This window comes from Lolium rigidum, chromosome 1, assembly GCF_022539505.1.
Source record: "Lolium rigidum isolate FL_2022 chromosome 1, APGP_CSIRO_Lrig_0.1, whole genome shotgun sequence".
NCBI classification, from domain to species: domain Eukaryota; kingdom Viridiplantae; phylum Streptophyta; class Magnoliopsida; order Poales; family Poaceae; genus Lolium; species Lolium rigidum.
Window position 1 is genome coordinate 42,213,657 of NC_061508.1, and position 13,404 is coordinate 42,227,060.

The following is a 13,404-nucleotide window of genomic DNA, read 5'->3' on the forward strand; positions in this document are numbered from 1 at the left end:
CCCAAGCGATTGCTCGCCTCTTTCCAAATTCTTTCTTGCCAACCTACTTTACTCTACGGGCTTGGCGAAATCAACAACACCGCAAACAACAACCTAATTTACTCAGCGGCGGTGGCCTTTTCGGTCATGATGCATGTGTTTCTCATATCTTCCTTTGCAAAAATACTTGCTCGATATGTAGGTCTGCTAGATGTGGTTAGTTTGGTACATGTGGTTTGTAATGCATATATGATGTTAATTTTAATAATCAAACTTACTCGAATTTTCATAATAACCTAAACAAAGGTTGTATGTATATATCTTTTCGATGCAGATGCTAGGGGTCTTATTTCTTCATTTTGAAAAAAAAAGGTGTGGCAGTGGTGTGAGCACGTTCTCTTAATCCGACTGTTTGGGACGACTAAACCCTTGGTATCAACAGGTGAATGGGTGGTTCACGGCTAATCATGCATGAAAACGGGTTCCAGACCACATGAATCTGAACGCATGCCCCGGCCCTCCAAGGTCAAAATGCCAGGTAAATCACCATTATGTACACATGTTTTCTCGTACATCTAACATGCATGTCGGCCTCGCAGAAGGTGTACTTTTTTCCTTTTTCGCCTAGACACTCCTTTTCAGACATTTGACGGGCAGCTGTGCGTGGGCGCAAAGAAAAAACGCTCTTATCTCATCACATCGAAAACAATAAAAGCACGCATCCGATTTAGATCCAGAGCGAATAAATCAGATCGGGCAGGTTGCGTGCCCGACGCCCCACGCGTTTTAACAGCCTAGCTCGCCCGCTGAAACGAAGCCCTGATCCTGATATGACGTGACTGTGCAAGTGCCACACCAGTGATGATCGAGGCGATGATCCTTTTCCTTTTAGTCGTCAGGGCCAAAGCTAGCTGGAGAATGGACAGCGAGAATATATTAAGGCGATGTTTTGTACGAGCTGATCTTTCAGTCGTCAGCGTGCAGCTGGAATGCATCAGGAGCCGGGTGAAAGAAGACCATGCTGGATGGGAGGGAAGGAGGAGCGAAACTTCCTGCCTGCTACGGGCGAGATTGATAGCTTTTTTTGTAGGATTGTTCCCATGATTAGTCATTTTCTTGTCACTGCTGCATGGTCACCTGTACCATGAAGGAATCGTTGATCCAAGTCCCGTGTCCTGTTTCGAACGACGCGCTAGTGACGTTCTGGACAGCTAATCGGAATAAGTTATGGCTCTTTGTTCAGCATAAACAATTTCAGTTCCTGAAAGGCTGAAACACCCACGTACTGCATCTTCGCACCATCCGTTCCAAGGTATTCTTGTCTCACTCGCCTGCCTCCGATATTTGTTGTTTGCCGTATTCTTGTTTCATTTTATACGACTCTGATGGTCGCTGCATACCACAAGTGTATACGGGCAGACAACAAATGCAACGGAACAATTTACAGTTCTAGATTCTCTTTCAGAAACAATTCAGTTTCTTCAGCAAACATGAAACCAGTATATACTCTGAATCGATAGATATCAACTCAGACATGGACATAAAGTCATCTAATTACATCCTGCAGCTCCGTATGTACATTATACACAAATAAATCTGCTTCAATCTTTAGCAGATCTTCCTTATTTCAGACAAGTTTATTCTGTCGTGGTTGAGACCGAGAGTACATCTTGTAGGTTGGAGCATGATAGCTGTGGGTGTGTGACTTCCCTTGACTACATTTGATTTAGAAGGGATGGAAATACAACAATTGTACACTTCATGTGCCTATTTTGAATCAGCTTTTGAAAGAGCTTAGCGCTCTTATAAGATGTTGGTAAACTTCGATGCCCCTCAGGAACACTTTATCCTCCAGAAACTGCAATGTTGAGATAACACTCAGCTTGGCCATCATATAATGTACTACCTTCGTCCATAAGACGGTCTTTTATGGACAGAGGGGGTAGAAGAAATACGATAGCAGGCAAAGATCAGCTACCTCGTTATGATCGTGAAGTAATATTGGAGTATTTGTCATTGGAGAAAATCCCAGGGCTGGAACACCCATCTGCCTCACGAATCGGGCATCCGTGGTTGAAGATAAGATCTCAGGCTTGAGCTAGTTTTCCACCTGAAGATATGATAGCCTGTTCAAACACAGACCACCATGGGTTTGATTCATTGGTTAATGTAACCAAGGGACGTCCTGCCACATCCCTCACTGGTCCTTTCATCATCAGCTGTACAATAAAGACGACAGAATTTAGGGAATCAAGTAAAACAAGAGGATTGCGGTTCAGAATTTGATTTATCGTCCATTATTATCCGCAAAACTATTAAACTAATTTCACCTGGTAAGTCAAGTTTTTGTGAGCAGGTGCCCATTCTTCTTTGATTCTTCTTATGATCTGTTCAATATCTTCGGTTGGAGGAAGCCGGAGGTCAAAACCCACCTCTGCTTCTGAAGGTTGCATATTCATCACAAAGCCCTGCATCAATTACTCTTTAGAGACACAGAAGCCACATAAAAATGAAGAAATTGGATGACAATATTTATTTTTGCCACTGGGTATACCAGAACTCTATTTATTTATCTTAATGTACATAATAACATACTGAACTAATGAAATCAGTAGGTTGGCGTCCGTAGCAAGTTACAGAGCTTAGGAATTTAGACAAGTACATCAGGGCAAAAAGGACTAATATTTGTTCGGTGCTTGAAAAGGGTGAGAAGAGAAGTGTGCCATTGGTTTAGTGCCTCATCAGTGATAGCAAACATAACTATTCTTCTCTTGTCGAACACTTCACCAAATGCTTACAATATTTCTTTCAGCCACTACTGATACTGTGAGCTCAACATTGGTACTAAATCCCAGTTCTCTGTGGTCCAATGGACTCTGGATCCAAAATGCAATGGATCTAACTGGACTGGATAGACATGGATCTACATGGGCAAATGATCCAAAAGCGATGGACACACCTTGGACATCAGAACTGGATAGTCCAGGATCCAATTGACGTCTCGTGTATAATGTGCCGACTCGCGTGCTCTGCCACGGCCGACTAATGTCTGACATCCGTCGCTGCATGACGCGTAGTTGTTACAGCTAATCAGTGCATGGCAAGTTCGCCGATCAAACAAAAGGTGTGCCAGCCTCCAACCAGGACACATATGGGGTACAATATACAACTGTAAGCTTGGATCAGTGCAGACTTGCATGCGACCAGCTCACCCACTCACGTTCGGCAGTAGTATGAACTGAAGTCGTTCTACTATAGAAACAGCAATAAGAAATGCGAACAACGAGAAAGTGCATGCCTAGGCTTTGCAAAGGGAACAGCTTGCGTTCTATATTGATAGTAACTTGTAATTACAGTTGTTCCAGATGTAGTTGCATTATGCAGGTAAGTGCGCAGTTATAGAAATCAGTTCACCCCATCAACAACAGAAGTTTCAAACAAATGGAAGTTTATTGTAGACAAGAAACAAAAATGTCCAACGATAATAACCTCGTTCATGGAAGGAATAAAGCCGTGGCCATCCAGTTGCAAGGATGATTGGGGTACAATGAATTGTAAGATCGCTCTTTTCAATGGCAAGTGGTGCAGGCTCAGAATGTGCACGTTAGCATCCAATACGACAACCAGTTGATCGACAAAACTCATGATATATATAAGACAGGAAACAAGAAGTGCTTCATACTAGTATATGTAAGGAGAGTGCTGCTGAACCAGCCCAAGAAGAATATGATGTACATTGAAGTCTAAAAAGAACAACAAAATCGGTGTGAACATTGAAGAAGAAACTCGGCTAAAAGAACAAAGGCGGCTGAGAAAAGGTAAATGCACAATAAACTCTTCTTTGAGAAGTCTATTTGATGATGATATGCGAGGGTGCTATACAAAATAGACCCTACAAGCGTCCACGGCAGATAAATCGATAAAATACAATTTCAATTCTCCAAGAAAAGCTTGCAACATCCCAAGGAGAAGAGACCGCAACAGCTAATTATCTGAAATACATGGCAACACCACTAAAGTTCCATGGAATTTCATGATCAGCTTTCGCTAGTTGCTCTTTTCATGCTTAGGGTGCTGCAAGATTTTCGTTGCAGATTTGAAACTATTACCTGTTGTGAATGCATGCATAGGGCATGTTCTCACACAACGTTCGAATATAATCAAAGCATAAGCTGTCCAAAGAAGAGTCATATCTACCTTTGCCTTGTAATTTTGAAACCTATGTTCCTTCTGGGCCATTATCATCTTCAAAATGTCCACATTGATTGTAACAATATCTTAGGGAGTGCTTTCATCAACATTTATTATCCAGTTGGGTTGCTTTTAAGCTTTCTACAAGAATACATTGGTCGGAAGTGTTGCGTTGTTTCTAACTTGTGCATATCATGAGTTTTATCTACCAGCTTGTCAATCGTCACCACAGACTAGGTACTCACTAAGCCTGCCTCACATGCTATCAAATAGCATTCATATGATTCATTGTTGCAGTGGATGGCCATGACCTACCTCATTTGATTCATGAAAATATTTCCGTATAGCCCTTTTGTTACTTATTTTGGAGAAACCTCCATTATCTTTTCAATTTCATTGATAGGAAAAACCTATTTACTTAAGCACGTGTTGATCCGCGCATGAAACTACATTAAAAGCAATAGACTAATTAAAAACAAGTAATGTTATAGGCATTTTCGTCATCTGCTTCTAGCTCACCCCCTTCTCCTGCATGTTAGTTTTTTTTTCGAAAAAGCCTGCATATGTTAGTATGGAACTCTGTCCCAAAATCCTGAAATAGAATGACAATGGTTCACATACCACAAAAGCTTTCATAGCCTTGCTCATGAAGCGAATCTCAATTAATTCAGGAAGCGAAAATCAAAATCAATTTGGTAATGAAATGTTGGATACTGCACAGAATATTATAAAGATTGGGTTATACACAAAAAGATAGGGCTCCAAACAACCAAATCCGTTGTGATTATTTCTAATGATTCTTCACAAGTGGTATAATTTATTTTTTTGTGTGATCTAGGTGAGCATATTGCAAAGAAGGATTGGATGTGTAAATGTAAGTGGGCTTAAGCCTTGCAGCTTGGACAAGGGTGACCAGTTAATTTGGCAATATGGATCAGGGCATGGGTTATCCAAGCAGTTGGGTGCTCCCAGGCCCTAGCCATAAATCTGGGTAAAAGTGCACTTGTTCAGTGCTGCACCCATTGTCTGCATTTCATGTGCATGCAACAGCATCTCACAAACATTTCGTGGTCAAAATCACGCCTGATCGATAAAGAAAATTAATCTATTCTCTGCTGATATTCTCTCATTACTATATTTGTTCTACCCCTCCTCCCTCCCATGAAACCATGCCGTCTAGGTCTAGCCTTTCCCTTAGAGTTATCCCCATCATGGAGAATTAACATTAGCATCCAAGCACTATTTTTGTAAAATATATGTTGTTTCACAATCGTCTCCAAAGGTATTGACTGACTGACTGACTGATTGAGTCCATGATTTGATGGACTTCATTTTATTGTACACCTGTACTAGAACTCTTGAACAGATTAATTGGATTTTTTACATCATATAGAATATATGCATCACTGCTTGCATGTTAATATGCCACAAGTGGATAAAATATTCAGATAGTCATCTCGTCTGAAATTATATATGCTAACAATAGCAGCAAAAGAAAAGGTAACCCCAAGCAGAAAATACAAGTACTAAGTAAACGTATAATTTGTGTCAAGAATAATGTAAGATCTGCAATATAATTAACAGGTATAATTTAGAACAAGCTTATAAAGTTCATCGGCATTCACTCGCTGAAAGAGCTGCTATAATCTGTGCTGATTATTCAGATGCTACTATAATTTGGTTTCAAGGAAGCTTTCATAGCCTTCCTCATGAAGCGAATCAACAAATTCAGGAAGTGAAAATCAAAATCAATTTGGTAATGAAATGTTGGATACTGCACGCAATATTATAAACATTAGGTTATACACAAAAAGATAGGACTCCAAACACCCTAATCCATTGTGAATTTGTGAATATTTCTAATCATTCCTCACAAGTGGTACAATTTATTTGTGTCTGATCTAAGCGAGCATATTGCAAAGAAGGATTGGAAGTGTAAAAGTGGTCTTAACCTTGCAGCTTGGCCAAGGGTGACCAGTCAATTTGGCAATTTGGATCATGGTCTATGCAAGCAGTTGGGTGCTCCCAGGCCCCAGCCATAAAATCTGGGTAAAAGTGCACTGGTTCAGTGGTACACCCATTGCCTGCAGTTCATGTGCATGCAACAGCACCTAACAAACATTCCATGAGCAGAATCATGGCTGATCGATAAAGAGAATTAATCTATTCTCTGCTAATCTTATCTCATTACTATATTTGTTCTGCAACGCCTCCTTCCCTTGAAACCATGCCATATAGGTCTAGCCTTCCCCTTAGAGGTATCCCCATCGTATAAAGGTGAAGATTTAACATTAGCATCCAAGCACTATTTTTTCTAAAATATATGTTGTTTCACAATCGAAAGGTTTTAGACTTAGTAGAACTAAAACTGAGTACATGATGTGCGGTTTTAGTACTACTAGGCACGAGGAGGAGGAGGTTAGCCTGGATGGGCAGGTGGTGCCTCAGAAGGACACCTTTCGATACTTGGGGTCAATACTTCACAAAGATGGGGATATTGATGAAGATGTGAACCACCGGATCAAAGCCAGATGGATGAAGTGCCGCAAAGCTTCTGGCATTCTTTGTGATAAGAGAGTGCCACAAAAGCTAAAAGGCAAGTTCTATAGGACGGCGGTTCGACCGGCAATGTTGTATGTCGCTGAGTGTTGGCCCACTAAAAGGCGGCATGTTCAACAGTCAGGTGTGGCGGAGATGCGCATGTTGAGATGGATGTGTGGCCACACGAGGAAGGACAAAGTCCGGAATGATGATATACGAGATAGAGTTGGGGTAACACCGATTGCAGAGAAGCTTATCCAACATCGTCTAAGATGGTTTGGGCATATTCAGCGCAGGCCTCCAGAAGCTCCAGTGCATAGTGGACGGCTAAAGCGTGCTGATAATGTCAAGAGAGGACGGGGTAGACCACACTTGACATGGGAGGAGTCCGTAAAGAGAGATATGAAGGACTGGAATATCACCAAAGAACTAGCCATGGAAAGAGCCGCGTAGAAGCTTGCTATCCATGTGCCAGAACCATGAGTTGGTTACGAGATCGTATGGGTTTCACCTCTAGCCTACCCCAACTTGTTTGGGAATAAAGGCTTTGTTGTTGTTGTTGTTGTTGTTGTTGTTGTTGTTGTTGTTGTTGTTGTATATGTTGTTTCACAATCATCTCCGAAGGTACTGACTGATTGAGTGCATGATTTGATGTCTTCATTGTATAGTTGTACTAGATCTCAGATTAGTTGGATTTATTACATCATATACTAGAATATATGCATCACTGATTGCATGCTAATATACTACAAGTGGATACAAAATTCAGATAGTCCTTAAGTCCAAAATCATATATGCTAATGATAGCAGGAAAAGAAACAGTAACCCCAAGCAGCAAATACAAGCATACTAAGTAAACGTGTAATTTGTGTCAAGAAGTAATGCAAGATCTGCAATATAATTAACAATTAGTATAATTTAGAACAAGCTTATAAAATCTCATCGGCATTCACTCTCTGAAAGAGCTGCTATAATTTGTGCTGATTATTCAGATGCTACTATAAACGATGTAGTCAGGCCATCTCAAATTGTAATCTGATTATTCTCTAACCTCAGGGAGCAAACATATGCACTAAGTAAACTTTGTAATTCGTGTCCAAAATCGAAGCGACTTTTGCAATATAATTTACAAGTATAATCTAGATTAAGCCTATGAAATCTGTCAGCTTGCACTGGCTAAGAGAGTTGTTCTCAGTTGTGCTGAATATTTAGATGCTATAATTCATGTTGTCAGACCATCTGAAATTATTATTAGCTGATTGCTCTCTAGTATTGCATCAGTCTGCAGCACTGAATTAAATGGGTAACAAGCAGCAGTATGCTTACCGTGGGGCTCGGTGTGCCGGCATTCATGTACACAGGATTCACAGACACCACCTCTCCGGGACCGCTCATCCCAGCCTTCACCTTCCGGAACTGCGCCTCCCTGAACCCAGCCACGGTCTCGATGACATCCATCAAATTCCCCACAGCAGCACCGTCGAACATCTTGGACCCATGCCCTGGAGCGCCCGTAGCCTTGACGATGAGCTTCCACACCAGCCTGTCCGCATAGAAAACCCTGTACTCGTCCGTCAGCGACGCCTGCCCCTCGTCGAGCATGAAGCCTACATCGAGGGCGCGGAACTCGTCCGACTGCACGAACTTCTGGTGGCCGTCTTCGCCGCCGATCTCCTCGTCGGGGACGAGCGAGACGTGGACGGTGCGGGCGGGGGCGAAGCCGGCGGCCTGGAGGCCGCGGATGGCCTCGAGGTACTGGATGGGGAGGCACTTGTCGTCCTGCGCGCCGCGCGCGTAGACGCGGCCGGTGGCGGGGTCGTGGTGCGCGGCGTAGGGCGGGTGGATCCAGTGCTCGGGCTCCGCGGGGACGGAGTCGATGTGGGAGTTGAGGAGGATGGAAGGGAGGGACGGGTCGGTGCCCGGCCAGGTGAGGAGGAGGAGGGGCTTGGACTTGCAGGCGGTGAAGTGGAGCGTGGTGGTGCCGAGGCCGAGGGACGCGGCGTAGGGGAGGAGGAAGGCGGCGGCGCCGGCGTAGTCCGGGGTGGGGTGGGCGGTGCGGATGCGGAGGTAGTCCTGGAAGCGCCGGATTTGGGAGGACTCGAGCTCGGTGAGGGGATGGGCTGGGGCCGGCGCCGCGGCGAGCAGAACGGCGACGAGGAGAAAGTGGTGGAGATGAAACATGGCTGCCGTGGTTGTGACTGGCTGCGGAGTGTTTGGACTTTGGACTGCTTGTTTGAGCAATGAATGCTGACATTTTTGTTTTTTTTTTTGAGGACAGGCGGTGAAGCAGGCCCAAGTCATGGGCGTGTTCGGTTACATGGACCGAATTTTTGCATCACTTTGCGAAGTGAGAACAAATTCACATCTTGTTCCAGACGGGCCACGGTGTAGATTTCGCCTTGTGTATGGTCATCTGGGCCGAATTTTTTGACCCAGCAAAACGTAAGGTTCGGTTTGTTTAGTTTCATACGAGCCCAGTTTTAGCCTCACAACTTATCACAAAGACTCTTGGCACTGTCACGAAGCATGGCACCACGCATATGCGCGGAAAGACCACCATGCCACTCTCACTGACGGTGGCCAAGGCAGGTTTACACTACCTAGACGCAAGACTGGGCTGAATATGATACGTCGAAGCTTTTGGTGTAACACAACAAGAACGTTGCCGCCACTGGCTACACCTACATGGTTACCGTCATGGATTACTGCCTATCACATACCATAACCATCACCATCATGGCACCGATGGTCACATCCGTCACAAGCATCATCACGTCGCCGAACACGAAGGTGAACACCACCATGACACCGCCGTTCACGCCCGTCAGACGCATTACCATGTCGCCGACGACGTTGCCGAACACCGCCATGACACAGGCCGGTCACACGCATCACCACGTCACCGAACACGAAGACGAACACCACCATGACACCACCATTCACACTTGTCACATGCATCACCATGTCGCCGACAACGAAGTTGAATATCACCATGACACCGCCGGTCATGCTAGTCGCAAGCATCACCACGTCGCTGACCACGAAGACGAACAACACCATGCCACCACAACCATGGATTATTACCTCTCACTTCTCACATATCATCACCACGTCGCCATCCATGAAGATGGCAAGCGAGAAGTTGAGCAAGAGTACTCCAAACTATACTCACACATACGTACACATTACAGTAGACTAGCGAGTGAGTATTTATCTATCCGTGTATGTACACCGAAACAAAAACCTGTCAATATGAAAGTCATGCGGAATAGTGGGGTGAACCTATTCCTCAAAGGAAATTTCAAACGGTTGAGCGTATGCGATGAATTTGGCAAAATTCGCTTAAAACTTCATACACGAAATTGACGAGATCGACGAAACTCGAAACCGATTGTGGGAATTAATTCATATCCTCGAGCCACATCTTCCACATCTTTTTCATGTACAACTTATTTTGATTCAAACTATGTTTGTGTTAATTTGATGCCTCCGAACTGCTAAATCGGTCGTTCCTCCAAGACCTCGTCCGAAAATGCTTTGTGAACCGGTTGGTGCAATAACACGACTGAACTCAGGCAACCAAATGGACCGATGCAAAGGCCAGGCAACCAAACCACCACATGTTTCTCGATAGGAGAAGGCATGTATTTTGCCAAGTTAAACATTTCATCTTAAATTCCATACGACAACGACAAGACAGGATAAAAGTTTTACAGCATATATGTTACACATAGGCCCAATAATCCTAGGGGTAGCACATCTCTGAACAAGCTTCTATTGCACATAGTATTGGTTGCTTACTGTTGAGATCATCTATATCATGCACCTGTCTTTGTCCATCACATGAGTCATACCAAATAAATATGACAAAAATGTCCTTCTGCTAAGGTAGTTGACGCGGCAGTACATGGTCAAACAAGTGGATTCAGATGAGCTTCTTCTTATGGAAGAACCCTTGCAAATGCCATAACTGCAGAACGGAGACCACAACGCACACGCCCAGTGACAAGATGCTGAACCAGGCAACCCTAGAATTTGTTTTCTCGCTCACTTCCCGCATCTCCGCTTCCCTGCATAGACAAATCACGCATCATGCTATGCACTGCCCGTTCCAGATAATACGATATAGTACTAGTTTTGCTTGTCCATAGTACAAATCTGAGAACCAGTAGGTCCTGTTTCACAACACTTTACAGAGTCATTTTTTTGAATAGTTGTTGGTTGAAAGCATATTTTATTTACCTACGCAAAACAATCATCTAACTGGAAGTAGTACAGACTATATAGACTCTCCTACCTAGATAGACCGAGTGCAGCATAGCACAACAGCCACAATCTGTTAGCTAACAATTAAAACGCACAAAAAGCAGAATGGACAACTTACCTCGCTTTGAGATATAATAAGTTATGATGAATGGATTCCACTGCAGCTTCAAGTTTCCTGAGCTCTAATTCTACCCCCTGAACACAAAAAACTCAAATTATAAATAATCCAGAACAAAAAAATGATGCATTACATTCAGGTACTGGCATTTGGACTAGGTTGTATTTAAGTAACTGATAGTCACACCTCAATTTTCTCCTTCTTGGCAACAGAATCCCAGTCCTTTGCAGCAATCCCTATCTTCCAATCAAGATTTAGAGATACACCTGATCCTTTCTCTGCACTGTCTAGCCAGAAGCAAGCAAGGTAGTTTCCAGCTTCTGTAGTTGTGAATGCAAATTGGCCCGTTGTGGCATTTTCATTGTTATGTATAGTATTGCCATATGGTGAGGTAACCTAAACAAACCACAAACAGGTATGTTATAATAACTAAGCAAGACAAAACATAATATCTTCAACAATCCTCATTTTGAAGATATCATTCATGCAACTGACTGGCCAATGGAAATGAGATGCTCATTATCACTAATTATATATGCAATATTAGCAAAAAAATGAGGCCCCCACATTCATACACACTTAAAACACCAAAACACCATTTTGGTTTGCAGAATAAAGTGGCCCACCTGTTGCTGGTTCCCAGTTACTGATACAACTTTTCAGTTGTGGGCTATGTTGCGCTTGCGCATGTATCAATCAAATCTCCGGTTCCCTCGATTGCCCAAAACACATAATGAATCTGAACTCCAAAGTTCTCCTTGTCGACAAGAGGGCGGCTGAGGAGTGGGATTGTATGTCATCTCCCTATGTTCACTCGTCTGTCCATATGCAAACATGATTGCATCTTACGAGAGTCTTCTATGAGTTCTTGTCAGCCCAACAATAGTGCATATCAAGAATACCGATCCAGCCCCTCATCTGTTCTATCTTGTTACTGTTCTATCTTGTTACGGTTATCCCCTAACATCCTATTTTAGTCTCACTACCTACAAGCATGGTATTTTAATAACAGGTTGACAGGTGACCACGGAAAAAGTGGAGTCCTGCAGCTATAGGCCACGTTACTTAAGAGATTGCCAAGATGCATAGGGATTCTCAAATCACAGCATGTTGCCTCGATCTGAAGCAATGATCAAGTGAAGCTTTGAGTCAAATCTCATCCAGTCCACCAAGTCTAGCTCAATGGTTCTACCCTCAACTGCTTCCCCAGGAACAAAGTACTAGAGCATACAAACAGATTCATCATGAAAGTGCCGGATTAACCCGGTAGCGCCAACCTGACTTACTTAGTAAACACAAAATTGGTGCCTGTTGACTTCCCCGGCAGATGGTAAACTTAAACTAATTCCGCTTGCTCTTCTCTCTCAGTTCTAAACGTGCAACTTAATTCAGCAATTTCTGAGGAGCTGGTTTTGACTCAAAAAAGTCTAATCTACTGGCTAATCAACTTAGTAATACGCACAAATAATCAGAGCAATCTCTAGCACCCAAATTCACCTTCTCCTGGATCCAATCACGCGCCAGATCAAGATCAAACCACTACGACCAGAAAACCGCGCACTCCAAACAGGCGAAGATGATTGGATCACGGGAGGGGGGGAGGGGATTGCGCCGCGCTTACCTTGACGGCGACGGTGGGGTGCGAGGTGGGGTGGGACTCGTACATGATGGCGTAGTCGGCGAGCACCACAACGTTGGGCTGGATCTCCTCGGAGACGCACTTGGTCCCCGTGGGCGGCAGGTCGAGCCACACCGCATCCGCGCCCAGCATCATCGCCGCCACGAGCGCCGCTAGCACCAGCGAGGTCGCCGTCGCCGCCATCTGCGCCGATCTGGGCGCCCCTATACAGGCTGTACCGTGCCGGGTCTCTCTCCGAGTCTCCGGTCAGGGGGAGTCGCGGGGAGCTTGGACTAGCGGTGGACAGGAGTAATGGCGTTGGCTGGAGGGAGGATCTGTTTGGAATTATGTACTTTCCAGTTGGGTGCATACGAAGAAATTCCCTCGCCACACGGCTTGGCTCTGACAAACGGGCTGGCGAGTCACGGGAGCGTTTTCTTTTCTGGGTTTTTTTAGGGTTGTTTGTGCGCAGCGGCAAAATCTCGGCACCAGCCGGGCCTAGCCCACTTAGCCATTGTTTTTCTTTTTTTATTGGTTTACGTTGGTTTGTTGGTTACTCCTCCACTCATATTATTTAATGTTATAAAATAGATGTATCTACAATTAAAATATATCTAGATATATCTATATAAATTGGAGAGGATTTTGCTTTTTCTGTTTGGTCATTTTTTTTTTAACTTTTATCTGTGGG

General features: G+C 43.9%; 1 protein-coding gene and 1 pseudogene across 1 annotated transcript; both read right to left on the minus strand.

Moving 5' to 3' along the window:
• Positions 1 to 1,501: 1,501 nt before the first annotated feature.
• LOC124685247 lies at positions 1,502 to 8,904 on the minus strand (annotated as a pseudogene).
• A 1,452-nt stretch (positions 8,905 to 10,356) lies between these two features.
• Positions 10,357 to 13,071, minus strand: LOC124685248 (transmembrane emp24 domain-containing protein p24delta3-like). Its single transcript, XM_047219580.1, has 4 exons — positions 12,717 to 13,071; positions 11,282 to 11,491; positions 11,096 to 11,172; positions 10,357 to 10,781 (listed from the first exon to the last, which is right to left on the minus strand). The coding sequence occupies exons 1-4, from the start codon at positions 12,915 to 12,917 to the stop codon at positions 10,637 to 10,639; spliced, it is 633 nt and encodes a 210-aa protein (XP_047075536.1). The 5' UTR covers positions 12,918 to 13,071; the 3' UTR covers positions 10,357 to 10,636.
• Positions 13,072 to 13,404: the final 333 nt, after the last annotated feature.